The sequence below is a fragment of the Bos indicus x Bos taurus genome, chromosome 9, assembly GCF_003369695.1.
Source record: "Bos indicus x Bos taurus breed Angus x Brahman F1 hybrid chromosome 9, Bos_hybrid_MaternalHap_v2.0, whole genome shotgun sequence".
In the NCBI taxonomy this organism is placed as follows: domain Eukaryota; kingdom Metazoa; phylum Chordata; class Mammalia; order Artiodactyla; family Bovidae; genus Bos; species Bos indicus x Bos taurus.
The window spans coordinates 103107583-103135344 of NC_040084.1; the positions used below are offsets into that span (position 1 = coordinate 103107583).

At 53.8% G+C, this 27762-nt stretch overlaps 1 protein-coding gene across 2 annotated transcripts in view; it reads left to right on the forward strand.

Moving 5' to 3' along the window:
• SMOC2 (SPARC related modular calcium binding 2) overlaps nt 1–27762 on the forward strand; it is a 157231-nt gene that overhangs the window by 106920 nt on the left and 22549 nt on the right. For both annotated transcript variants that reach the window (XM_027552068.1, XM_027552067.1), the window contains exons 8-9: nt 4219–4405; nt 11543–11625. In XM_027552068.1, coding sequence (XP_027407869.1) covers nt 4219–4405; nt 11543–11625 — 270 coding nt within the window. The remainder of the gene's footprint in view (nt 1–4218; nt 4406–11542; nt 11626–27762) is intronic.

Consider the following 27762-nt stretch of genomic DNA (forward strand, 5'->3'; position numbering starts at 1 on the left):
TCAGTTTTCCTTTGCCATGGCAAACTCCTCAAAGGGGACCTCTCTCTGAGCAGTCTTGCTCAGAAGATACAGTGCCTTACCTTTCTTTGAATTCCCTCATGTTAAAATTTCTTCTACACTGCGTTCACTTTTATCTCTTTATTCTTCCTTCACACATTAACTCCTCAACATTTAATTCAAGAGAAACCTGTATAGCAAAAGCCCTTCTGAATAGGAAAGACATCTATGACCATACCATCCTGAACACACCCAATCTTGTCTGAACAGGAGAGAAAGCATAGATATTTTCATCTAACCTGTTAAAATGGATGTTATAATTTGAAGTTTGTGAGCGCTGGTTATTTGTTTTCTTGCTGAATTATTTCCAGAATCTCAAAGTTCATTTTCATCCATTGATGGGCATTCTTTGCGATGGATTTAAAGCGAACTTTCAGTGAGGTCATTGTTGTAAACTGCAGCCTTGGTCCCTTCGCTGGCCCTGGGCCATCGGCCAGCAGCAGGGGTCTCTGCCTCCACACACACTGGTCACGTGGTCTGCAGCCCGTCCCCCCCTTATGCCGCCAGTTCCTTTTGACCATCTCTCCTTCCTTCTTTCCTATTTCCTCCATCATTAATCAGTTCTCTCATTTCCAGTTTCTCTAAAAATTCCCCCATTCTGTGCCCTTTCCTCCTGTGAGTCCTCCTTTCCTCCTGTGAGTCCTCCTTTCCTCCTGCCCTGTGAGTCCTCCTTTCCTCCTGTGAGTCCTCCTTTCCTCCTGTGAGTCCTCCTTTCCTCCTGTGTGGCGAGTCCTCCTTTCCTCCTGTGAGTCCTCCTTTCCTCCTGTGTGGTGAGTCCTCCTTTCCTCCTGTGAGTCCTCCTTTCCTCCTGTGAGTCCTCCTTTCCTCCTGTGTGGTGAGTCCTCCTTTCCTCCTGTGTGGCGAGTCCTCCTTTCCTCCTGTGAGTCCTCCTTTCCTCCTGTGTGGTGAGTCCTCCTTTCCTCCTGTGAGTCCTCCTTTCCTCCTGTGTGGTGAGTCCTCCTTTCCTCCTGTGTGGCGAGTCCTCCTTTCCTCCTGTGAGACCTCCTTTCCTCCTGTGTGGTGAGTCCTCCTTTCCTCCTGTGAGTCCTCCTTTCCTCCTGTGAGTCCTCCTTTCCTCCTGTGTGGTGAGTCCTCCTTTCCTCCTGTGTTATGGGCCCTCACTGATGATTTTCTGAAACGTGGCTGGGACTTGTGCCCTAGAATCCTGATCCCCGGGTCTCAGGACTGAAAGTCCCCAGTGCCGGGATGCACAGCTGGTTTATATCCCTCTGTCAGCTCTCCTTCTCCTTCCATCAGTGCAGTTGACGTCCTGCGCAGAGCAGGGCATCTGTGCTGAGAGAACCACCCCCACACCAGGAGCATCTTCCTTTGCCATCCTGTGTGGCCCCGTGGAACCAGAAGGGGCAGAGCTCAGCTGTCCCAGTGAGGAGGGTGATTTTCAAACAGCGAGATGGGACACCCTTTAGCTTCAGTTCCCTAGGGCCATCGTGAATTAGACTAAAGAAGATCTACTTCCTTCCATATGGCCATAAAATGTAATTGCATTTCTCCCATAGGAGAAACTGAATTCCCCACACAGAGCCAGGTTTACCAAATAAAATTGTACAAGTTAACAGTTCTAACTTCAGCCAGGATGTTTATATAAACAAACACAAATCTCTTCTGACTTGGCAATAGTATCTTCCATATTTTACAACAGTCTCAGCAAATTTTAAGAGGTGGTCAATTTAATCAATCCTACTTTGCTTACGATGAGCCTTCAAATATGATGTAAAATCCTCAAAAGGGCCATTTCAAGAATTTTCCAGAACCCATTCTATAGATACAGCATGTCCTTGGATGGAGCATGAAACGCATTTTGTGCCCAGACAATCACACCATAAATTCTGTTCACTAACAAAACTTCTGAAAAAGGGCCAAGTGAACATTAAAGTAAGCAATGTGTTTTCCAGGAGAGCTTTCTGGAACAGAAGCCCTTGCGTCAGCTGAGTCTCCTGAGTGTGGGGCTCCAGTTAGGAACGGGCCAGCCGCTCCTAGGACGGCTAAGAGCAGGACCCAGTTGCCTCTGGAAACACGTGGCTCAGCCTGCATCCTTCTTGGTTCCCGCCTCAGTCTGGTTTAAAGTAGTGCATCTGTCACTTTAGAAAGCAACACGAGTCACGTCATTGTGACTCCACGCCAGTTTCCCAGTTACAGTTGGAGCCAACGCCTTGTTAAGATAACCGGGTAACACAGGGGTGGGTTTGATTTATGTATCTATTTGCAATGAACTTGAACTTGGGCAAACTTCAAGTTGGTGAGGGGTAGGGAGGCCTGGTGTACTGCAGTCCACAGCGTCCCAAAGAGTCAGATACGGCTGGGCGACTGAGCACCACCGCAACTGTTTGCCGGGTGAAATCTAGAATCTACAGAAAAGTCCAGGGATTATAGGAAACAATCAGGATGGCGTTTTGAAGAAAGTGGGTGGTGCTGTTGTAAGAAACGCAGCGGCATTCATTATTTGTACGTATTAGCGATGAGCTGGAATTGAAGTAGCATCTGCTGCGCGCATGGGTCAGCACTGGAGCTGCGCCTAGAGAGACGCCCGTCAGCCAGTGTGTGCCGAGTGTGCTGAACCACACAGTGGGGCGCTCGAGGGAAACCAGTGCCCCGTCCTGATGTTGACCTGCTTCACAGCCACAGCTCTGCTAGTTACGATTCTTAACTTACAGACCCTCCCCTCAAAAATATCCACCTCCGGAGAGTCAAAGTCACGGGGAATGTAATAGAGCTGCATGGACGCCTTGGGGAGCAGGGGGCGGCCGACCACTCGGGGTCCCGTAGCCCCTGCAGCCCAGGTGCTCACAGACCACACGCTGCCCTAAGGACCGTGGCCTTGGCCAGGGCAGCGCCTGGGCCTCCTCCACGGACGCTGAGGACCCGGAGTCTTCTCTGTCTCGGGGACCAGGGTGCTTGCTATTAGGAACAGAAATGCAAGCCGTCATCCAAGGGCCCTGTCTTCCCCCCTCCCTCTTGCTCATTAAATGCTACAGAACACCTGTGAGATGTAGCCCCACCCCACCCCCTCCGGCTCCGCGCTCATCCCACAGAACATCAACCTGGCCTCATGGCCGTACGGCCCCCGCCTTCCTTGTCCATCGCCAGGAGGCTGAGGTCAGCCTGGCAGGGAGCTCCATGCGTGCCTCTGAGTGGGAGCAAGGGGGGGATCCACAGGTGACCTTCACCTGTGGACATGAGCAGGGGTGCCGTGGTCCACACGCAGCAGCGTCTGCCGATGCAGTCTGCAGGCAGACTAGTCACAGCAGCACACGTGCGTGACTGTCCTCGTGGTGCAAACGGACTCACTAGAGCAAGAAAAATCTAGCTGGTTTCTCACTAATAATGCCGTCACTATGAGTTATCTCACGATAGGTTTCTGGTCTGCCTGTGATTCGCCAGACCTTTTTAAGGGCTGGCTGCTGCTGCTGCTGCTAAATTGCTTCAGTCGTGTCCGACTCTGTGCGACCCCATAGACGGCAGCCCACCAGGCTCTGCCATCCCTGGGATTCTCCAGGCAAGAACACTGGAGTGGGTTGCCATTTCCTTCTCCCGGGGATCTTCCCGACCCAGGGACTCCCTAGATCTAAGTTACCTCACATCTAAATGCAAAAAAGAAACGGGATCTATTAACGTAGGAAGACAGAAGCCCCTACGCATTGAAACGCTGTGCTTAGAATTCTGAGTTTAGCTGTTCAGTTCACTGTTCAGCGGCTTTCCTGCGGGCGAGCTTCAGCACTCGCCTTGCACCGCCCGTGACGCTGGCCCGACTGGCGCGGCTCCTCCTCCTCTTGACCGATTTCCGGGCATGCGGCCTGTTTGGCAAGCACTGCAGCGGAGCCTCTGGGGCTGACACGCTGCAGCCTCGGCCTCAGGCAGCCCTCGGGCAGGGCACGGCGGTGGGGGATGTTCACCTGGGACCCTCCTGGGGGTGCTCAGTGGCCCTGGACTGGGTGTCTGCCAGCCCCTCCCTCCATCTGGGGACCCAGAGCAGAGGGCCATGGCTGTCGCTGGGGTCCGGGTCCTACCCATGGCCTTGGGAGCCCAGGGACATCAGATCCCCTGTGGAAGCTGTCCACCCTGCAGCCATAGCAGCGCGGGGACCCTGCTGGCCGGCCCCGCCCTGTTTCCCAGGTGCTCACTCCCGTCTCCTCCTCACTGCAGTATCCTCGTGCGACCAGGAACAGCAGTCGGCCCTGGAGGAGGCCAGGCAGCCCAAGAACGACAACGTGGTCATCCCCGAGTGCGCCCATGGCGGCCTCTACAAGCCGGTGCAGTGCCATCCGTCCACGGGCTACTGCTGGTGCGTCCTGGTGGACACCGGCCGCCCCATCCCCGGCACGTCCACCAGGTAAGGCTTCCTGCCCGCCATGGGCTCGAGGCCCCGAGGCCTGAGCTCACCTGCTGCTCAGCGTTAACGCCCATGGTGGACACCGGCTGCCCCATCCCTGGCACGTCCACCAGGTAAGCTCTGGAACGCAGGCTTCCCGCCTGCCATGGACTCGAGGCCCCGAGGCCCCGAGGCCTGAGCTCACCTGCTGCTCAGCGTTAATGCCCGTGGGCGCGAGGCCTGGGAAGAGTGTCCCCTGACAGGACCGGAGCTTGACGCTTTAGGCAGGGCATGCTCCCATCCTGTTCACGCAGGCTGCGGTCGGGGAGGATGGCTCTGACGTCCGGCTGGCTGGGCAGGTGCTGAGAGTGTGTCCTCGTCGCCTCAGCCTCTTTTTGGTGAAGGGGCTGGCTGCCCAGATGGCTGTCTGTAGTCCAGGGGTATCTGTGTCCTGAAGTCACCGCTAAAAAAGAGAGTGCTGAGGTCAAGGGTTCGAAACAAAACCCAACCTATTCACTCATGTTTTGTGTGAGTTTGAGCAAAGCAAGTCATTTCGTGACAGCACCAGAAGCCCTGCTCCCTGATCACGGGAATGGTGTGAATGTCAGTGAGGGTGTTTCTGCAGCTGTTGGTTACATGCCTCGACCTTTGACTTCTCACACATTGATACAGAAATAGTTTCTACGTATTAGTTACTCAGCTGTGTCTGACTCTTTGCGGCCCCGTGGACTGTAGCCCACCAGGCTTCTCTGTCCATGGGATTTCCCAGGCAAGAACACTGGATTGGGTTGCCATTCCCCTCTCCAGGGGATCTTTCTGACGCAAGGATTGAACCTGGGTCTCCTGCATTGCAAGCAGATTCTTTACCATCTGAGCTGCCAGGGAAGCCCATAAAAATAGCTTCTACATACAGGGAAATGAGCCTGGTTGCCTCTGCAGCCCTGAGGTGTGAGCACTCCTATGTCTCCTAAGACACTTCCCCAGTTTCTCAAGTGTGACTGCCACGTGTGTGGATGGGGAAACACCGCACAGACTCCGGGAGCTGGAGGGATGGTGAGCAGCTGCTGTCTCCTGATGGAAAGGTCCAGGCACGCCTGGAGCCTGTCTGGTTCATCAGAGAGACCAGGCTCCGTGGGGGCCCCCCCGTGGGGATGGGGGTGTCCAGGACAGGGGCCAGGGTTCCCTCCGCGGCAGTTGTAGGAGATGGTTTCAAACCTGAAGAGGACGCACATCGTCCCACAGTTTTGTGTGTGAAATCGCTTCTTTGGTTCCTGAGCACATGTGTATTGCAGGGAGAGCTCTTTTCTGAGAAACCTTTCTTGGAGAGTGACCTCTGGACACCCTTCACACTCTGGCTTGTGGACGGTGCATTAAGTTGGGGGGTTTGTTCCCCAGGCTGGGCTGCATGAGCCACTGGAAGTTCCCTTAGCGCTGGCCAATGGAGTCCTGACCCTGTCAAGGCCAGGCCTGTACAGATGGGCCCAGAGGGTGAGGTCAGCTTCAGCACATTGTCCCAAAGAACCCGCGAACACTTACCTTACGATTGGACGGGAAACACAAGAGAACTCCCCCGACCCCAGCATCCAGCCTGCTTTCATTCTGCCCAGATGTTATCAGAGCCCAGCACCACGGTCTCGTTTCCCCTATTTTTGCCTGCAGGAGCGAGGGACTCCCTCTTCTTTGAATTTCAAGAAGCAGACTTAGATTAGACCCTGGGGAGGAGATGCTTCAGATTAGAGGTGTGGGTTTTCTCCCGTTTGTGCTTCATTCATCTATTCTGCCTGATGCTGGCTGTCGCGACCCTGACACTATCAGGACCAAGGCGGTGACGTGACCGAGCACAGTGGGGTCCCGTGCGGGCTCCGTGCCCTGCTGGGGGCGTCAGCATCTGCACGTCCCATGGGGCTCCTCCCGTGGCGGCCGCAGCAGTCCACAGGCCCTGTCCACCTCTTTTCGTCTCCTCCTCTCTCGATCTCCAATTCACCAGCTTGCTCTGCGCCTCGCCTCTGTCCTGGCTTCCAGCAGCATCACATGGCCCTGACAACATGGTGTGGCTTTTCTTCCCTGTGGTTCCTCCGTGTGTCTCCTCTCACTCTACCTGGCCAGACCAGGCCCCAGCGATCAGCACCCAGGCATGGACGGGGCCACCCCCGGGCGCCCAAAGCCAGGCAGCGCGGATTGTACTTGTGACAGAGTTCAGCACGGAAAGGGTGTGACCCTGAAAGCTCTGAGAGACACCCCCGCCCTGTATCACCCCTGAAAGCTCCGAGAGATGCCCCTGCCCTGTATCCGTTCACCTTCTATTCACCAAACGCTTGAATCCCTCGACATTGCAGATGCCACCCTAGGGGACATACAGGGAACAAAAGAGACCAAAATCTGGGCTTCACGGAGCCTCTGTTCTGATGGAGGGAAAGGGACGGTAAGCAGAACACGTGAGCAGATGAGCTGAATGTGAGCAATGTGCTGGCCCACGACAGCTGTGCTGGAAGAAAACAGAGGAAATGGAGACAGAGAATATTGGGGTGTGACTTCCATGGAGTGGCTGGGGGCTCCCCAAAATGTTGACGTTGTAGTCAGGTCCTGAGGAATTGAGGAGCAAGCTGATGCTGTCTCTGGGCTAAGGTGGCAGTCTGGAAGGGTGAATGCGGCCCCCACATTGCAAGTCTCAGAGCCAGGATCTATTCAGTTTTGACCGCAAGAGGGGCTGTATCGATTAGGAAGCTCTTCATTTCCAGCAGCGATAAATCTTACAAATGGGCGTAAACACCGAGGGACCGTGTGACCTGAAGACGAGTGCAGAGACGGACGAGTCCCCTTTCAGTGGGTCCTGTGACTGGTTGACGCCACCAAGGACATGGAGTCTCCGAAACTTTCCTCTCATGTCCTCATTGTGTTGTGACTGCCCTTGGACAGACGCCCCTCGTGGTCACAAGACGGCTTCAGGGATCCGGGCATCTCACTCAGACACCATGTTCTCAGAGGACACACAGCCTGTCTCTCTCAGGAGCTGAGTCTGCTTTCCTAAAAGTCTCCTGGCGGATTAAATTCATGGATTATTGGCCATAATTGGATCATATGACTATGGCTAAACCCATCAGTAGCAAGAAAAAATGGATTTGGGTTAAACTGATTTCTAGGGAGTCTTACATGCTGGGAAGTCAGTCAAAATTATCAACTTTAAGGCATATCTGATCTTATGTGTGAGCCTCCCCCGCCCTCTCACAGCCCTGCTTCTACTGTGGAGGACAGCAGGGTTGCAGAAAGCCTTCTGTGTTACTATTTAAATACTGTCTGTTGCATAAATGCTATTTTCTTGTAGCTTTCTGAAATTAGGGAGATTAGTTATGATTTACTTTTGGGTAGACAGTTCACGCCCCCTCCACCAATCATTCTCTGTATTTTCTAATGGGGAAGAATAATTGAAAAATCAAACAGTAAGAAGACATAAAGTGCACTGTCTTTATAAGCTGGTTCTTTCCTGTGGCATCCTGCCCGGAAACTACATTACAAAGGACACACTTTGTTTCGGGCCTGTACCAAGGGCAGTGAACACACAGCACAGAGAGCAGCCGCGGGGCAGACTTCCAGACGGGACAGTCATCAGGGAGAACCATGAGTCCGGCCGGGCGCTGGTGCCTCTCCTGGCTCCTCTGCCTTTTTGAGTGAAAACCGACCTCTTGGCTGAGATGTCTAGACCACCGGCAGGCGGAAGCCCGAGCCCCTGTGAGCTGGATCCCAGGCCCCTGTGAACCAGATCCCAGGCTCCTGTGAACCGGATCCCGGGCCCCCATGAGCTGGATCCCAGGCCCCCATGAGCTGGATCCCAGGCCCCCGTGAGCTGGATCCCAGGCCCCTGTGAACCGGATCCCGGGCCCCCATGAGCTGGATCCCAGGCCCCGTGAGCTGGATCCCAGGCCCCCGTGAACCGGATCCCGGGCCCCCATGAGCTGGATCCCAGGCCCCGTGAGCTGGATCCCGGGCCCCCATGAGCTGGATCCCGGGTCCCCATGAGCTGGATCCAGGGCCCCTGTGTGAACCCAGGCCGCGCGTGGTGGGATATGATCTGTGAGGAGGGGCAGGTTCCCACCTGGTCGCTAACTGATGGTGGGGAGAGCCGGCGCGAGCTATTGGGTTAAGCGTGGACCAGGCTGACTACCAGCTGCTACATCAGTGTGCAGAACCAAGGGATTTCTCTTCTACTTTCTTGACGGCTGATGAGGGTTTGTCCACCTGGCATCAGGCTGAAGGCGGCTCTTACCTGCCTGAGGGCCCTGTTCCCGGCTCGCAGGCCCACACGTCTCACTGGCCGTGTGAATGTGAAATCGAATTTCTCCCTGGCAGAGAGCCTGGGATCTGATGGGCAACCAGAAAATCAAGAGATGCTCTTCTTTTACATAAAATAAGTTAAAACAAACACCATTGAAAAGGGTGGTGATGGATGTCAACACAACTTAACAGGTTTTATCGGAGTCTTCAAAGGCATCGATTCTGTTTCTTGAGATTGTCATTTCTGCAAATTGAAAGACGTTTGCTCCTTGGAAGAAAAGCTATGGCAAACAGCATATTAAAAAGCAGAGACATTACTTTGCCGACAAAGGTCCCTATGGACAAAGCTATGGTTTTTCCAGCGGTCAGGTATGGATGTGAGAGTTGGACTCTAAAGAAAGCTGTGTGCTGAAGAATTGATGCTTTTGAACTTTGGTTTTGGAGAAGACTTTTGAGAGTCCCTTGGACAGAAAGGAGATCAAACCAGTCAATCCTAAAGGAAATCAACCCTGAATATTCATTGGAAGGACTGATGCTGAAGCTGAAGCTCCAGTACTTTAGCCACCTGATGAGAAGAACTTACTCATGGGAAAAGACCCTGATGCTGGGAAAGATTGAAGGCTGGAGGAGGAGGGGATGATGACAGAGGATGAGATGGCTAATGGCGCCACCGACTCGATGAACATGAGTTTGAGTGAACTCCGGGAGGTGGTGATGGGCAGGGAGGCCTGGCGTGCTGCAGTCCATGGGGTCGCCAAGAGTCGGAGACGACTGAGCAGTATTCTTCTAAAAGGAGCGGAATGCTGCCCTTTAAACATACATGGTTTAATGTAAGCACAGTGCTGGGATTCTTAAGACCTCCTGCCCAAATTTGGAGCAAAACCAGGATGACCGTGCAGTGTGGCCAGTTCCCAGGCTGCTTCGAGGTTCAAGATTCAGAATGGAGTTGGCAGTGATGTGGTTTCTTATCATTGCGTGTTGGCTCTGAGCCTTTCACAGGCTGGACACGGTTTGTGTTAAAAGTCAACTTCCTAACACACAAAGCAGCCCGTGCCTGAGGTTCTCGCAGGCGAGACGTCCCAGGAGTGGCTGGCCGGTCGGCCTCCCTGGGAGTCCTGGCCCCGGCGGGGACTGCTCAGTCAGGAGCTGGGACCTGGCGTGTCCTTTCCCTGGAGCTGGCGTTTCACAGGCTGCTGGCTGTGAAGGTGTCAGCTCTAGTGTGGGTACCAATGCCAACCTCCCAAGCCTCACGGATACTCACCTGGAGTCTGAAACAACAGTGTTCAGTCTTGAGCATAGGTTCAGTTTCCCCAGATTGAACAGGCGTAACAGCGAGCCCTCAGCCATCTCTCAGTTATGAAATTTCTTTCTCAAATGTTCCCCTGGTGAATTTCTGGCTTTCACCTGCCTGTCACAGCCCCAGGTGTGAGAGGGGACGCCAGGTGGGTAACGGGTCCCTTCACTGCCATTCACGTTCCCGTGATGTGACTTCAATGCCAACTGCACTGAACCCCACTGCATTTCAAAGAATGTGTGTTAATGGCTTGTGGTGAAAACGTGATAATGTGACTGTTTTCCAAAGTGTGTCAGGAATGTTTTAATTTCAAAAACAACTCTTTCAAAAGGCATATTAAGTTAGCGTGCGTGGGGTGCTAGGTTTTCTGGTATCAAAGAGGCCGCTCAAAGTCTGAGGGCCGGAGGAGCCCGCGGTGCCCTGGCTTTGCTTCAGCCAGGCTGGACGCACCCCTCATGGCCAGCCAGCTCCCTGGGCCCCAGGAAGGGCCTCTGGGAAGCTCTCCCTTTGGAGAGAAACCTCATTCTTTCATTTTCTCGGGTAGGAGGACAAGGAATGTGGGAAATAAGAGTCAGAAATATCCCTGTGAAGTGAGCACGATCTCGTGTCTCCTTCTGGGAGTGTGGAAAGGACACTGGGCCGCAGGAGGGGTGAGGATCGAGGGGGCTTTGTTGACTCCCTGAGAGTCAGCGGCCCCCGGAACCCGACTGTCCCCCCTGCGCCCACCCCAGACCCGCACCGACTTGTTAACGTTTTCCGGGAAGGCTTCCTGACTCCCGCGGCTCCCTCAGGTACCCTGGAGGGCAGGTTCTCAGGCACCCTCGGGGACTGTCAGCGTCCCCACGAGCCGGGTGGCCTGGGGCTGCCCGTGCCTCCCCGCCAGGGGCGTTTATGAAGAGCCTGGAGGGAGGCCCCGCGGGGGATGCTCAGGGGATGCTCGCGAGCTGTCCACCTGGGCCGGGGTCTGGCGCGCACCTGGCAGGTGGTCCTTTCTGGGGTCCCTGGAGCGCCTGCTCCCTGACTTGAAGTAACTCGCAGCCACCCTGTCCGCCTGCTCGACGTCAGGGCCCCCAGTTCCTGTCGGCTCTGAGGGGCCAGAACGGAGCTCTTACTTTACTGTTTGAACACGTAGGGAGGCAACCTTTTGCAGCATCATGAGCAAGGCTGGGGACGTGCTGGTCCTTGAGTGATGCGTCTGTCTAGAGTCCTGAGGTTCCCTCTGCGGCTTTGCTCTCTCTGGGGTAGGGATGGGTGCCTGTGCCCCCTGCCCCCACTTTGGTGCCGATGCTGGCGTTTCCCCTCCTCCGACCCCTCCCTGCCTGGTCCTGGGGCGGTGCGTCCCCTGCACAGGACGTGTTGCCGAGACTGGCTTGACAGACAGAGCCCGGGGTGTCGTGTGTGTCCTTATGGACTGTGAAGAAGATGTTAAGTTGTTGCAAGGTCAATAAAGGTCCATCCTGGACATTGCAACGTGATGGCCGGACACCCCGTGTGTCCCAGGGCCCAGGAAGCCTGCTGTGTGAGCGAGCGGGAACCCGAGGCAAGCCCGCCTCAGAGGCTCAAACCAGCTGGTCTCTCTCCTCCCCTCCTCCCAGGTACGAGCAGCCGAAATGCGACAACACGGCCAGGGCTCATCCGGTCAGAACGCGGGACCTGTACAAGAGCCGCCAGCTCCAAGGTGAGTGGGCCGGGCCGGGCCGGGCTCCTCGGCCGCCGCTCTGCACTTTCCTGCAGGTTTGCGGGGGAAGGGGCTCAAGCGAGTTTGGTTGTGAAGAATGATCTCAAATTAAGAGAGGCGGTGAGTTTAACCCTGTAATTATTACAAATAGCATTCACTGAAATGTGTTATGGCTGTTCTCTTTCATCAAAAAGCCCGTGAGTGTCCACGAGACACCAAGAAGGGTGACGTCAACCGTTGACTTGAAGCCCCGCCTGGACGGGGGTCTTCCGGGTGTTGACTTGAAGTCCCGCCTGGATGGGGGTCTTCCAGGTGTTGACTTGAAGTCCCGCCTGGACGGGGGTCTTCCAGGTGTTGACTTGAAGTCCCGCCTGGACGGGGGTCTTCCAGGTGTTGACTTGAAGCCCCGCCTGGACGGGGGTCTTCCAGGTGTTGACTTGAAGCCCCGCCTGGACGGGGGTCTTCCAGGTGTTGACTTGAAGTCCCGCCTGGACGGGGCTCTTCCAGGTGTTGACTTGAAGTCCCGCCTGGACGGGGCTCTTCCAGGTGTTGAGGTGCACTTGAACTTGGCTGAGGGGCACAGCCTCCCGGCTGGGTTGCCACCGTGCAGCTCGTCTGATGAGATCGTGGGGTGAGAGACCCAACCCCTGCGTCGGGGGTGGGTTCAGTGGCATCGGTAGGATGCTGTGAAGGTCGTTGCCGTTTTGTTTCATTTCCATTTTCTTTTTCCCCTTAAATGCCTCCCGATGGTGTCTGTTTCGTCAAAGCCTCAGAGACCATGAAAATCTCTTCCCCGGCACCCTTCCTTTAGGGTGCGTGCTGGATCTCGGTCTTACACGGGGCCTGGAGAGCTTGCTGTTTAGACAAATTCTGTGGTCGCCGTCGCCTGATGTGTACTTTCATTGAATCCATAAAGAGAGTTTTAGATTCTGAAAGTTGGAGATGTTTCTCTGCCCGTGAGCAGAGGCAGAGAAGACGGGAGGGTCATCCGACCACCTCCGTACCCTGCCAATGATGCCTGGAGCAAAGGCACTGGACACAGAGGAGGCGGGGAGGGCGGGACCCGGTCCGGTTTGTGTCAGAACCACCGCGCCCCGCCCGGTGCTGACCCTGAGCCGCTGGTCTCAGGTTTTCATCACTTCCCTCCTCACCATCCTTCCAGGGCAGGTGGAGGGCCTCTGACGTCACGGCTCTGTGTGAGTGCTCACCGGCTCGCCAGGGTGCACGTTCAAGAGTCAGGGTGCTTTCTGGATCTTGGGGCAGGGTTGGCGGGCGATGGTGAGAAAGAGCAGGAAGAGAGACCCTGAAGGTGCAAACACCCCTGAAGGAGATTCCTAGAGTGACGCCTGTGTGTGCGTGTCTCGGCCTCAGGAGGAGCGCCCAGGGTGTCCTCAGGCCCCCTCCCTGGCCTGAAATCTGGTTCAGCGCCAGTGGATGGCACGCTTTCTTAACAGGGAAGAGTGGGTTTAGCAGACTCATCACGCGACTGTCCGCCCTTTCGCCCGTCTTGACCACACCACTGAAACTTCAGGCCATCTGCTCTTTGTCTCTGAGGCGCTCACTTTTCTTTTTGATAATCTGAAACTGCCTTACCTCTATCTCAAGCTGTGTGTGCTTTTTGCCTGTATAATGTCAATGCCATTAATGAATGTGCGGTCAAGCTCTGGTCTTCATTAGTTAGAGACCCAGACCTTCCTTAGTTCATATGACAGACAGGCAGGCGTGCCCCTCGCGGCTCCTCCTGGGGGCTGTGCCTGGGGACTCCTGGGCTGGACTCCGGGCTGAAAGGCTGGAGCGGTCGGTCATTCATCCTCTGGGGACCACTGACCCTCAATACTGAGAAACACTATGTGACGTCACTGCGGGCTCGTGTGGGGTCAGGCGGGCCACCTAGAGAAAGGTCACCCAGCCCTTCAGGGAGAGCTGCAGGAGGGCGCTCTCAGAGCTGTGGAGGCCTCACCCGCCCGCCGGAAGGAGCGGGGCGGGCGGGCTGCCCCCACAAAGGTGCCCCCCAGTCCTGCCCTGAAGCCCGAGTCCCGGGCACGCAAGCCTTTTACGCAAACCCTGAAAAGGTCAGCTTATTTTGCAATCGTGGATGTTTGGGAGTGCACCATTCATGACCACTTAATCATTTTGCTTTTTTGAAGATAATTATCCTTATTAGGGAAAAACAAGTAGGTCTTAAAATAACTCCTGGATGGAGGCTGTTCTTGTCAAGAGGGGAAGACGGTATCCAAAATAATACAGCACCATGGTGGGCAGGCAGACACTTCTCAGTCCAATGCTGATGCGTTTTCTTCTTAAAAGGCATGGATTTCATTTTAGGCAGCTTTATTAAGTTTCAGCCAGTAAGGGCCACTCACTTTCCCAGCCAGGCTGACAGTGTCCTCACGCACAGCTCACTTGTTCGGCGGTTTGCCGACTGCCAAGTGTTCATCCACATGCTGTGTGGGAGACAGCGTGGACGTCCAGGCTCACAGTAACTGTGGGAAGGTGGGCACTTAATCTTGGGGGCCGTGCTTGGCCCTGTGGAGGCACCATGGTCCAGCCTGAGCGGTCAGTTCCTGGGAACGGGGCTGTGGTTTCCACTCTCGGAGGTTATTCTCTGACCCTGTAATGTGCCTCACACGACTGACGGTCGTACCCGAGAGGAGTCAAAACCTCACACCAGAGAGACTTCCCACAAAGGCGCTGGGCACACCTTTCTCTGCGGGTCTGTCCTGCCTGGTTTCCACTGGCGTCTCTTCATCTCGGTGGCATTTGGAATCATCTGTCTGCCCGACTCCTGGCCGACCCGTGCCCCTCAGCCTCTCCCACTCCTCAGGGCTCTGCCGACCACCTGCTCACAGCCGCGGGGCGTCTCTGGGCGCAGGATGCTGCCCATCCGCCCTCCTGTGGGCCTGGCCGTCTGTGTAGGATGTAGCTCCCCAGGGAGACCGGTGCCCTCTGATGCCCTCCCCGTGTGTTCCCACGACGTCCGGGCACCTGGTGCTGCTTGCCCGCGTCGAGTTGCAGGCTCCACCCAGTGCCCCACGTGGTCCTCCTGAGATGGGGCCGGAACCCCAGGATGCACCCCCCCCAGCACAGCACCCTGGGCACCCGGAAAAGAGATTGCAAATTACGCCTGCTAAGTGGGTTTCTTTTCCTTTGTTGTTTAATCGCTGAGTCCTGTCTGACTCTTTGCAGCCGTGTGGACTATAACCTACCAGACTCCTCTGCCCTTGGGGTTCCCCAGTCAGGAATACAGACCTGGGCTGCTGTTTCCTCCTCCAGGGCATCTTGCTGATCAAACCCACGTCTCCTGCATTGGCAGGTGGATTCTATACCTCTCAGCCACCTGGGAAGCCCCTTTCTTTTCTTATTCTGAGCCTTTTGACTCTTCTGTATTGAGCGACTCTGAAAGGCTTCGACATACCCAGTGGTCTTGCTGACTTTGAGGCACAGAGCGTGTCTTCAGTGAGTGGGATTGCTAGCGTGGAGGGGTTGACCTCACAGATGGAGCTCGTTGTTCTGGTTCGACCTCAGGCTCTCTGCCCAGGAGAACTCACCTGCCCTCTCTCCTTGGCAGAGACACACCGCCACATGTGGCAGCTAAAGGCCACTGGATGCCACTCACACGCCCATTGCAGACACATAGGCAGAGGCCTCAGTGGGCAGACAGGTGCCTGCTTTGGGCTCCTGGAAAGCTCTCAGCCTCAGACCTGGGTCCCCCATCCTCAGACCTGGGTTCTCCATCTGTATTGAGGAACCAGACCCTGGAGGGAGTTGGTGGGAAAGGTAGATGAAGGAAGTTTTAAATATTAAATATTAATTAAGTTAATATTAAGTATTAAAATAAGTTAATTTGTGCTTTAGAGCTTATGACTTCCTCTAACTGGTGCTGATCAGACCGTTTGTGTCTTTTATACTTAAACACATTTTTTTTTTGGCTTATTGTCTCTCTGAGACAATTTTAACAGGCTCCTCAGGCTTCCACTCTCCTCTGGCTTTTTGCTTCATTGAATCTCTTCTGATGCATAGACACCGGTTTTCTTAGTTCTCATTATGGTGCAAGCAATCAAGTATTTACAGGCAATCGACAAGGAAGAGCTCAAGGATGGAGGGCAGGTAGAGAGAGCTCTGAGGGCAGGTGAATCCACGGGGAGGACCTCACTCCCTGCGCCCCTCCCTTTCCTCCATCCATTCAGGGCGGCTCTGCTGGCCCAGAGGACGCTGAGTAACAAGGGTCTTAGGTGTCCTGGTGCCTGAAAGCAGCCTCCTCATGTTTCTGCTTCATCCCCCAAACCAGAGCCATCAGTTGCACCCCCTCAGCGCTGGCACCTGGCTCAGCCCAGTGGAGACCACGGCCCCTCCTAACCTCAAAGGCTGTCTGAGGATGAGGGAGGCCACCACACAGAACCTGTGGAAGCCAGTGGCCACAGAAGCTCTTTCCTCAGGGCCTCAGCGATCGCAGGCACAGCACAGCTTCACTTCTATTGCTGTTGTTCACTTGCTCAGTCGTGTCCGACTCTTTGCAACCCCATGGACTGCAGCACGCCAGGCCTCCCTGTCCACCACCAACTCCCACAGCTTGCTCAAACTCAGGTCCACAGAGTTGGTGATGCCATCCAGCCATCTCATCCTCTGTCGTCCCCGTCTCCTCCTGCCCTCATTCTTTCCCAGCATCGGGGTCTTTTCCAATGAGTCAGTTCTTCACTTCAGGTGGCCAAAGTATTGGAGCTTCAGCTTCAGCATCAGTCTTTCCAATGAATATTCAGGGTTGATTTCCTTTGGGATTAACTGCTTTGATTAGAAACCCTCAAAGCACCACCAGAATTCCTCAAGCAATATTTTAGCAGCTTCTAAACGTTTTCAAAATTAATTTTTATTTCCTGAGGCAGAATAAAATGACCCTTACATCAGCCCAGCACACTTTCCCAGAGGAAACTCATCCTGACTGGCACCTGTGCTGAGCATGCCCGGCTCTCAGGGAGCGGGGCTCACTCTCCCCCAGGCCGACTGGGCCTTTGGGGCTCTTCCGCAGACAACAGGTGGTGCCAGTGTTCCACCCCCTGCAAATGCAAACTACGAGCGCCGACTCCACAGCCCGGCTCTGCTCTAGCTGCGTCGGGACGGAGCACTCTGTCTGAGGGCCTGCGGGTGCCCGAGGTTGGCTTTCCCTGGGGCCGTCTGCTCCTGGGCCCACCTCCCAGAGGCTCCCTGGCATCTGCCTCCCTGGGCTGGGCCAGGACGAAGCTGCACGGAGGTGAGGGCAGGTATGCCGTTTGCAGGAGAGGACTTTAAACAACGTTTTTGCTCTTAGGAGCTGTTTGATGACTTTACAGCTAAGTGTCGTTGCTGGTTCACTCTGTCCAAGCGGGCGTCGAGTTTTGGACGTGGACAGGGCTGTTCTGAGCAGCCTGGCACAGGGACTGAGCTCCACCAGTTTATGTTTTGACTGGTTGATGGTTGAAGAGTTGACCGGTTGAGGTTGATGACTAAATATGAAATTTAAAACATTAACTTTGTAGCTGAATAAGGTGACTAATCCTTTAGAAGAAAATTGCTTTTTGTAGAAAGCGTGACAAAGAAATGGACCATTAAGTCCAGTTTTATTGAGGAAAGGATGTTGCAAATACAAACTCCCGTGAAAGCACGCAAGTCATCTCCATCCTAACGATTCATGACACAGGAATCCCAAGATGCGGGGTACCAGGGGCTCCATCTCAGATGTGACATGCATCACTCACGAGGAACTGGGCAAAACCTGATCAGACATGAGGGATTGAGTGTGAAACGAATGCTCTACTTACTGTTTCCTAAAATAAAGAGTAGATCAGATGCTGGATGGGCAGAAGGCACCCAAAAGGCGAGAAATGGGGAACAATCGTTGTGCACCATTTGGCAGAGTCTTAGTGAGATTTTTATTAGAATATTTAGCTCCATTGATATTTTTCTCCATTTTTTTTAAGAGAATGAGGAGAAATTGGAGGAGGCTTGGAGGAAATTGCGGTGATTACTCATCCACAATAGAACCAGAACAAATAAAGACAAGATGAGGAAGCAAAGGCGTGTTTTTAACATGCGGAGGAAAGAACAATAAAGGCCACTGCAAATGTTAAGTGGCTTACAAGACGGGCACTTTTTCCACTTATTAAGCCTTTGGCAGCAAATGGAGAAAAGTGAGTGTAGAGGTTACTTCTTGATTCTACTGAATAAACCCTGAGGAGCATCTTTCGTTAACCTTCGGGTTGTACCCGCCCTGGGGTCGGGAGTGAGAGGTCTGACCTGGTGAAAATCTTCAGTGTTTGGTAAAAGTGTGGCTGGAAAGGGGCAGGCAAGTGGAGAGACTTTTTTTCTTTGCACCGTCCTTCAAGTGGCATCTCTGACTCACTCACTAAGGCCTCCACGCTCGTCCTGTGCCCACCGCTGGTGGGCGGTCCACTCTTCTTGGAATTCTCTCAGCTGTTGTCAGGCACGCGGACCCTGTCGGGCCAGGTCTCCAGGCAGGCGCTAAGCAGCTTTCTGAGCCCTGTCCACACCAGGAGCAGGAGCCTCCTGGGGCTCCCTGGCTGGCCAGGTGTCCCCCAGATCGTGCAGGCTGTTGTCACCAGATCAGGTCCCCGGGAGGAGGCCCCACTGGCTTTAGGCCACCCACACATCCCAGTTCCCTACCATGAAATGCACATCTCAACCCTAGAGAATCATCCGCCCCAAACCGGGTGTGTGCGTCTAAAAGTCCACGAAGGATGTGGGAGAAGCCGGTCTCCACCCTGTCGTCGCTGGAAGCAGCCTGTGAGCTGCCAGGGGCGGTGTGTCCAGAGACAAGAGGGCCTGGGGTCCCTGTACAGCTAATCCACTCACTTACCTCTTAACCAAGAAAGTGGGCAGGTTCCGCTACTCAGCTTGTTCTCCGAGTATCTGTGAAAGCGTGTTCTTGGCTGTGGGCTGAGCGGCTGCACCTGGTTCCATGTGCTGTCTCCATCAGGGGCATCTTCCTGAGCTTTGTGCAGGGGCTCCCGCTGTGGGTCTCGCTCTGGGCCTGCCTGGAGCTGGGCCTGGTGGTTACTAAGGTGCTTCTTGCATCGCACCTGCTTCCGGGCTTGGGGAGCCGCGTGGACATCCAGAGAACAGGGTCGTCGTCGGGGCAGGGTGTCAGCAAATGAGGCCTTGGGGCTGGGGAAAGTGAAAGTGAAAGTGGCTCAGTCGTGTCCGTCTCTGCGACCCCGTGGACTATCCAGTCCGTGGAACTCTCCAGGCCAGAATCCTGGAGTGGGTAGCCTTTCCCTTCTCCAGGGGATCTTCCCAACCCAGGGATCAAACCCAGGTCTCTCGCATTGCAGGCCGATTCTTTACCAGCTGAGCCTCCAGGGCAAAGGTGAGGAAAGATGTGGAAATGGGCAAGTGACGAGGCACTTGAGGCTCCAGCTGTGGTAGGTGAGGGGCACTCGGGTAAATGCGTGTCTCGAGCACAGGGGCGTCGTGCGTGATGTGAGAAACACGGAAGATGCAGTTACGACAGCCAGACAGGCACGGTAAAGGAGGGTTAGCGAGGTGAAGGTAACTCACCAACGTCAGAGAAAAGGCAGGCTAGCTTGTTTTAAAGGCTTGAGTTGTCATCTGACTCAAAAGACGGAAGGGAGGAAAGCTTAGCGGGAGGATCATGGCAAACACCCCTCTCTGGCGTTACACACTCGGAGATATTTTAGAAGAAATCTCACTGTGTTTCTTTCATTGTTTCCTTTATACATGTTTTTAAAGTCTACATAGCCAATTTAAGAAGCATCTTTAAGATGGCAGGGAGGACTAATGCCTCTTATGTTAGCTCAGTAACGCCTTGGCCCCGTCAGTTCGGGAGTCATGACTATGCTGAAGAGAGAGGGAGAGGAGTTCAGATCTGTATTAATTGCGAAAAAGCATCTGCCAGACAAATTAATAATGTTAGTCATGTTTCACAGACAGTTTAAATAACTCAAGAGGACAAACTGTTCTCAAACACCATTAAATATGTTAAATTTATGGCTAAACAATTATCCTATGAAAAATAATTCCTGTCTCTTTATTACAACATGTTGTCTCAAATAACCATTTTACAAACCTCCCAAGTACAGTATATACTTGAAAGAATAATAAAATTGACTTTAATTGGCCTGAACTCCCTTTTATTGGGTTGGCCAAAAAGTTCATTTCATTTTTTTCCCACAACATCTTATGGAAAAACCTGAACGAACTCTTTGATCAACTCAGCGTTAATTTACGTCGTCCCCATAGACCCCGCCACAGCCAGATCAACGCACTCCCAGAATTCAGAGTCGCTTAAACCGCGCTTTAGGAGGGGACGGAGCAGGTGTCCCACGGCTCTGGCCTAGAAGGTCCCTCCTGCCTGGGGTCCCGCCGGGTCTCCATAGCGAGTGGCTCTTCACGCCATCTCCATGCTGGGGAGCTCTTAGCCAGAGCTGCACCTGTCTTTCGACCTTTCCAGCGGCTCTGTGCGCTTCTCTGTAAACACGCTGTTCTGCTGGTCTTTTCTCAGCCCACCCCACACTCCCTGATTTGATTCTCAGCCCACCCCACACTCCCTGATTTGATCCTGATCTTAGACGGGCCATGGGGTCCCGAGTGGCTGGTGTCGGCCTTCAGTCTGTGGACCCGCAGCCTGGCTGGCACACGGCCCCAGAGAAAGCAGTCCTGGGCCTTCCTCTCTGCCAGACAAGCGGTTCAGGCCTCCTCTCACGCGCCTCCGTGGCCAGCGCTCCAGCCTGCTTTGGAACCTCTCTGCTCACCCCATTAGCACCCTGTTCTCCCATTCCTAAGAGCCCAACACGGCAACTGCACTGCAGCTTCTCTGCTTTAGCTTCCTCTCATAACACTGAACTCCTTCTTTACAAACTCAAGCCTATGGAGCCGCTGGTGGAGGCCAGACACCCTGGGGGACTCAGCTCCTCAGGACCCAGTGGCAATACTCCGGAGGGAAAACTGCAGTTTTACGACCCCAGGATGGATGCTATTAAGCAAGAAAGCAATGCTGTAGCAATTAGAAAGACCAACGGAATGGAGACTCGTGCATGACAGAAGTTTCCCTTTATATCTGAAAACACCACTCTATAAGCCCTCTTCCGGATTCTGTGCCAGGGTCAGGAGTATCACGCCTGTGCCCTAGTTATTGCCATCTGGGTTAGGACTCGCTTGGCAGAGTGTGGTGGTCCCAGCACCACGCAACCACAACGCCGTGGAGTGAGAGTGAAAAGCAACCCCCCTGCGGAAGTCGTGAGGGGAGCGGGGACTGGAGACAGGCCAAATCCAACGACCCGCGCTGGGTCCTGGCCAGACACGGTTCTTCCTCTAGGAATAGAGACCGGACTGAGAGAATGGCCTAGCCATGGTAGAAATCGAGCTCTATCCTTCCTGATAACTTCATTCCCTGAGAATTTAATTGCCCCACCAGAGACCACAGCGCTCAAGTACGTAAGCTGTACATCAGCTGGCGTGGACACTCCCCAGTGACCAATGATGGTGGAAAACGTCCCGAAACCTGGTTTATAATGAATACCAGCAGGACACAGAAACTTCTAGAATGTTTTCCCCAGGAAGATTTAATTTTTTCTTAGCTCTCTTCTGATTTGTTGAATCAAGAGCAACTTTTTTCAGAAAAATCAAGGATTTCTCCCTCTGACCAAAAAGGATAAAAGGCCTGCTCTTTGGTTGTTGGTTAACTTTAAGAAATCCCTGAGACAGATTCTTCAAGTGTGATTTACAGCAGAAGAGGCTTTGAATTTTGAGTTCTCGTCCTACTTATCCATCTTTTCTCTGTGCTTTTGCTTATTAAATCAGCTAACGTATCAATTAACATATTTAAAATGTATAATGACCTCACTTCAGGAGAATCTGAGACAACCCCCTCTGTTAAAAATCACACGTCTCAGAATCTGATGATTGATACAGAATAGTATCATTCCTTAAATCCAGAAAGTGTTAGATTTCTGATTTTTAAAACCTCCTGAGAAACATGCATCGTCTGTCACGAAACAGCCGTTTTGGGAGCACCCTTTGACAGGCTCTAAAAAGTGAAGTCAAAGTTTTGTTTAGCATTTTACCCTTTTAAATAATCCCCACTTGCTACCTTGCAGAGGGTAAATTTGTTTATTCAAATGCAACAGAATAAGAATTTTGTTTTTAGAATTTATCTAGTGGAGAAGAAGTCTTGAAGAAAAGAAAGGAACAATATGAGGAACCAGAAAGACAGGTAGCCATGCGCAGCCCCGTTCCTGGGAGCACCCCCTTTTCCCAGTCAGACCGCGCCATCTGCTGAACTTACTCTTTCCTGTTGGGTGAACCGACTCCTCTTGCACACCCCACTCTCTCAGAAAGCCCAGCCCTACAGTCCGCTTCTGCATCATGTCCAGTTGACCTCTTGCCACTGAACTCGGTGGAGATGAGGTCGCCCTGTGTCTGGCGAGCTGCTGCAGTGCCTGTCTCCCACGCCTTTCCCCTGAGCGAGGCTGATGCCGTGTCAGCAGCTCTGCCGGGGGTCTCCCCTACCAGGAAGGTGGGGTGCAGAGCGCTGCGTGGGAGCAGCGGGCCGGTTCTGTGCCCTGGTGGAGGAAGGCTGTCGGCTGTGAAAGGCCATCTCTCTAAGGCCCACGGCACGCCTCCCTCAAGTCTGACAAAGCAGGACCTGCTCGGCGTGGGCCTGAGATTCCCGCTAGCCCCCTTAGCAGATGCCCGAAGCGTAGTCCTTTCTGGAAGCCCCCCTCTAGGGAGAAGGTTTGGATTCTAGTGCTTCTATCCGATGGCGACTCGGCTCTTATCAGTGACTGTGGGTGAAATGATCTCTTTAACTGTCTGCTGGCTCTTGCATCCGGGGCTTGTCTATATACGTTCTTTGAATATGTGAAACCAAAGAAGCTAGTAGAGACGCGTGTGGTGCACAGAGGTCCCTGAGCAGCAAAAGGAGACGGTGGGACGGAGGCTCGGCAAGATGCGACCACGTGCCACTGAGGAGTGTGGGCTAGGTCCTGCAGAAGGTTCGCCCGATGTGGGGAGTTCATTTCTTATTTAAAAACGCACAGGCAGGCTTGTGAATGACAGGTCCAAGGTGCCCCAGACAAACCAGCAGCAGCTCCAAGAAGCGCAGTGGCGTTCGTACTGGGGAGAGCCGATTGCAAACCTACAAGGCATCCGTCTCAAAGGTCGACGCAGAGCTTCACTGAACCTTCACTTCAGCCCCGAATAAAGGTGCTTTTCTTTGGTCTTTATAGACGACCTGTTGATGTTAAACAAACTGGGCCTGTATCATTTAGGTGTTACCACAGTGATACCTGTATTATGCAGGTGACGCCTATTTAAGCTAGAGAATCATGTTGATGCCAGCCAGAGTTACACACGAAACTTTCAGTTCAGTTCTGTTGCTCAGTCACGTCCAACTCTTTGCAACCCCATAGACTGCAGAACGCCAGGCCTCCCTGTCCATCGACAGCTTCGAGAGTTTACTCAAACTCCTGTCCATTGAGTTGGTGATGCCATCCAACCATCGCATCCTCTGTTGTCCCCTTTTCCTCCTGCTTTCACTCTTTCCCAGCATCAGGGTCTTTTCCAGTGAGTCAGTTCTTCACATCAGGTGGCCAAAGTATTAGAGTTTCAGCTTCAGCATCAGTCCTTCCAATGAATAATCAAGACAAATTTCCTTTAGGATGGACTGGTTGGATCTCCTTGCAGTCCAAGGGACTCTCAAGAGTCTTCTCCAGCACCACAGTTCAAAAGCATCAATTTTTCAGCGCTCAACCTTCTTTATGGTCCAACTCTCACATCCATACATGACCACTGGAAAAACCATAGCCTTGACTAGACGGACCTTTGTTGGCAAAGTAATGTCTCTGCTTTTTAATATGCTGTCTAGGTTGGTCATAACTTTTCTTTCAAGGAGCAAGCGTCTTTTAATTTCATGGCTACAGTCACCATCTGCAGTGATTTTGGAGTCCAAAAAAATAAAGTCTGACACTGTTTCCACTGTTTCCCCGTCTATTTCCCATGAAGTGATGAGACTGGATGCCATGATCTTCGTTTTCTGAATGTTGAGCTTCAAGCCAACTTTTTCACTCTCGTCTTTCACTTTCATCAAGAGGCCCTTTAGTTCTTCTTCACTTTCTGCCATAAGGGTGGTGTCATCTGCCTATCTGAGGTTATTGAGATTTCTCCCGGCAATCTTGATTCCAGCTTGTGCTTCATCTAGCCCAGCGTTTCTCATGATGTACTCGGCATATGCACCTTTACATGAATCTTCCTGGATCATTCATCTAGCCCTGCATTTCTCATGATGGACTCGGCATATGCACCTTTACATGAATCTTCCTGGATCAAAATCCTTTATAGTGCGGCTCTCATTCTAAGAAGGGCTGTATTGGACCCTCAGTGATTAGCTGTTAAGGGAACCACAAAAGAACTGTTACGAAGTTATTGTCCTTGGTCATGGAACAGACACACAGAGAAACACCCACCCCCCACGGACACCATCCGTGTCTGGTCTGATGAGGCGTGATTTAGCAGAATTAACAGGAATGGGTGGACTCCCTGCCCACTCCCAGTCCCTTACATCCTGTGCAGCAGGGCTCCCACTGGTCTGTGCAGAGGTTCCCGTGCAGGGTCTGCTCCCAGAGCCGCAGGACGCCTGGTCCCCCGGGAGATGCGAAGGGTCGTGCTGCCCCTCCTCCATTTGGCTCAGGCGTCTGGGATGGAGCTTGAGATGAGGATGCATGGGGAAGGGCGATGAGGTGACTCAGCAGGACGCCCCAGCCCGATGTCCGTTTCCAGCCCGGCAGAGACAGGAAGTAGGACTTGGGGCGCCGGGGCTGCGAGTGAGCTGGAGTGGTCCCTGCTGTGTGCTCTGTGGGGAGGGGTCGCAGGAGGCCCGGCCAGTGTAGGCTCTGAACTAACAGTCGGTCCTGCTCTCGGGCGTGTTCTTAAGCTTCGTTTCTGCCATCTTGGCATCGGGCTTTGACGGTCTTATTTTCAGGCTCTTTCCTCTTAGTAAAGTAAGTGCCTTGGCCTCGGTTCGCCATTAGGTTTCATGCACCATCTCCTGGAAAGTGTCGTTTGCGTCCTGGACTCTGCGAGGGCATCTGCACAGCGAAGGTGGGCTGTGGGCAGGTGGCCCAGGACTCCTGGGTCTGGCAGGTGGGCGTGACCTTGTGCCTGCCTGCCCTGTGCAGAGCGCCCGCTGACTGTCAGGGAGCAGCTCGAAGCTGAGAAGAGATAAGCAGAAGCCTCTGGGCTTCCTCACCAGGAAAGGGGGCGCCCGGCGAGGAGGAGGTGGACCCTGTGTTCACAGTCACTGCCCTGCCGCACACTGTCCCATCGCACACTGTCCCGGCCGTGGTGAGGACACTGACCCAGCAGGTCAGCCAGGGGCCTGCTGAGCTGAGCGGTTCAGTGCAAAGGAAATGAAATGTCAATAATGACAGTGCTGGTGGGTGCAAAAACCCCTCTGCCTGACCGGCGTCCAGTCCTGAGTGTGGGACATGGCGAGGTCCTGATGCCTTACAGACAAGTTCTTAACTGCTTAGGAGGGCATTGGACGCTGGAGGCATCTCTTTTCCTTAAATGTGGATGCTACCAGTCCGTCCCCAGCTCCGCCCAGGCCGTGTCCCCCCACAGCCCGATGCTCTGCTCATGGCCTGGACCAGACTCACCGTTTCCTCCTCAGGGTGGGGGCGAGGCCGCTGTGGCCTGGGGAGCTGGGGACAGAAGTGTCTGAACCCTGCTGCTGGCCTCTGCGATGATTCCTCTTTGGAAGGAATTGGCCACGTGCGCAAGATTTCTTCAGGCCGAGCTCGGAGTCCTTGGAATGGTCTGGAGTCTGGGCAGCTGCACTTCTATGTGCATTTTAGAAAAGAGTCAGTGTCAGCATGGTTACCAGGCAACGTGGTTACCAGGGCAACGTGGTTACCAGGGGAGCTTAGCCATGACATTGCCACAAACACGCCTGCAACCACTCGGGTCTCACCTCTGTTAGCTGCAAAGTCTTGCATCACTTGAGCCATAGATGACAAGGTCCCTACTCTCTAATCATCACCCCCAAAGACAGGCTCCGGGTCAACCCTTTACGACTGTGAGCGGTCACTTATTGGTATATGGTTACAAACTTTCAGAGCCGCTTACCTTCAGCAGATATGCAAGCACACATTTTCCAGCCTTTTTATCTTGGAAGGTCCACGTCCCTCTGAATCAGGGGTCTCTCCAAAGACGATGGCTGAAGGAGACTCGGGCTGCACCTGCTTAAAAATCCTTGTTAGGCTGACAGTATGGCCCCCGAGATGCAGGGCCTTCTTGCCCAGTTCTCTGTGTGTGCAGGGAGCCAGCTGCCTCTGGAGGAGAAGCTGGCCCCCGCCTCCGTAGAAGGGGCCTTCTTCTCTCTGGTCCGTGTTATCATGAAGCTTCTCAGTTTATGTGATTCTCAAGGCAGATGGCTTCTTGTGTAACCAGTCTCCAAGGAGAGATACACTCCAGGCCCCCAGTGTCTGGGAGGAGCTCAGTCTTCGTCAAAATCTAAGAAAAACGTACACACCTTGCACGAGAGACTTGTCCCCACGCTTGGTCTTCTGGAGCCTTCACTTCGGATTAGCTGGAGGCGCGTGTGTACAGACCACGGGCTGTCCCGCTGCCGAGACGCCTCTGCCCACTTCAGGCTGTGCCCCAGGCCGACACTGGCAGACCTTACAAACAGAGCCCTTGCAGACTTGTCTGCTGAGACGTGGTGCCATGCTGTCAGCCCCTGCACTGCTGTGCTTGGGGCCTGGAGACAGGCTCTCTCCAGTTTCAGTATCGAGAAGTGGCCCTGACCTCCGGCCCATTCGGTCCTGTTCCGTCCACGCTGGGCTTTTTCTTCTGATTGGCTGTCTCTCCCCGTGGTGGCCAGTCCACACCAAAGGCGCTGAGCTGAAACTCGCCCCACGCTCCACTGTCTGCTTCACCCCCATTTTTTCTGGATGTTGATGTCTCTCTCATTTATTAAATCTAATTTTATTCTGATGTAGGGCATGTACTTTGCCATCTTCCTGGGGTTGTCAATGCCTGCCCCCCATAAATATAACCACAGGGTGCCTTTCGTCTGCACGGCTGTGCCCTGCTGACCCCACACACGTGTGTGTGAAGGTGTGCGGTGTGGGCTGAGACCGTGGTGAGGTCACAGGGACACAGGCTTCCCCAGGGGTGGCTGCTCGTATCACAGTTTGTGGGCAGGACATCGAGAAGGAAGAGCCTGTGTCTTCCTGACAATGCCACCGACACGTGAAGAAGTCCAGGACGCTGACAGCCACTCCGCACGATCACATCCTGACAGGCTAGGGCTGGAGTGCTCGGCCCTGCCTCGGTTCAGAGGCCCCCCAGCTGCTGAGAGCCTGTGCTGTCGTGGGAGGGGGCAGCGTGGGGTAGACAGCAGGCTCCCTGGGTGCGGAGACCTGTGCGATTGGCCCGACACCAAGGGGCGTGTGGCAGGGCCTTGAGACAAGCACTCGAGTCCCATCCAACCCCCCAGAAGCCCTGGAGATGACGCGTGAGAGCATCGGGCCCTGAACTCGGCTCAGGAACAGGAGGCTGATGGTGTGGTCGGGAGGTCGGAGGAGAAGAAGGTCCATGCCCGCCAGGCCCTGCAGTGCATGTTCCTGGAAAAGTGGGTTTGAGATGAATTGTCAGGAAGGGTAAGACACAAGTGGGCAGAGAACGGATGCTATTTCAGGGAGAAGGAGCACCTTGGGCACCAGGCAGAAGAGCTGCGTGATAAATAAGCCTAAGAGCCTGTTTGGAAGAGCTTCTATTCCAGGAAGAGGTGGATGCGGGTTCTGTGGTTTTGTTTTCATATTAAATCATATTGTCATACTTTTCTAAGGAGGATGGGATTTCCAGTTACAGTCAGCGACTGCAGATCCAAGTGAGAAGCATGCGTGTGACCTTTCTTGAAGGATCCCCCCTTCCCTTTGAATCGTGGTTTTTAGACCCCTGTCTCCAGCTTGTTAGGGACGACCTCCTCCATGAGCTCTCTCCAAGCTCACCCTGAGCGCATTCAAGTCCTCATCAGGCACGTCACTGCAAAGGTTTTTAGGAAACAAGAAAACCGAAGACAGGCGCTTACGGCCCTTCCTCAGGGAGCTCCCTAGAGGCACTCTC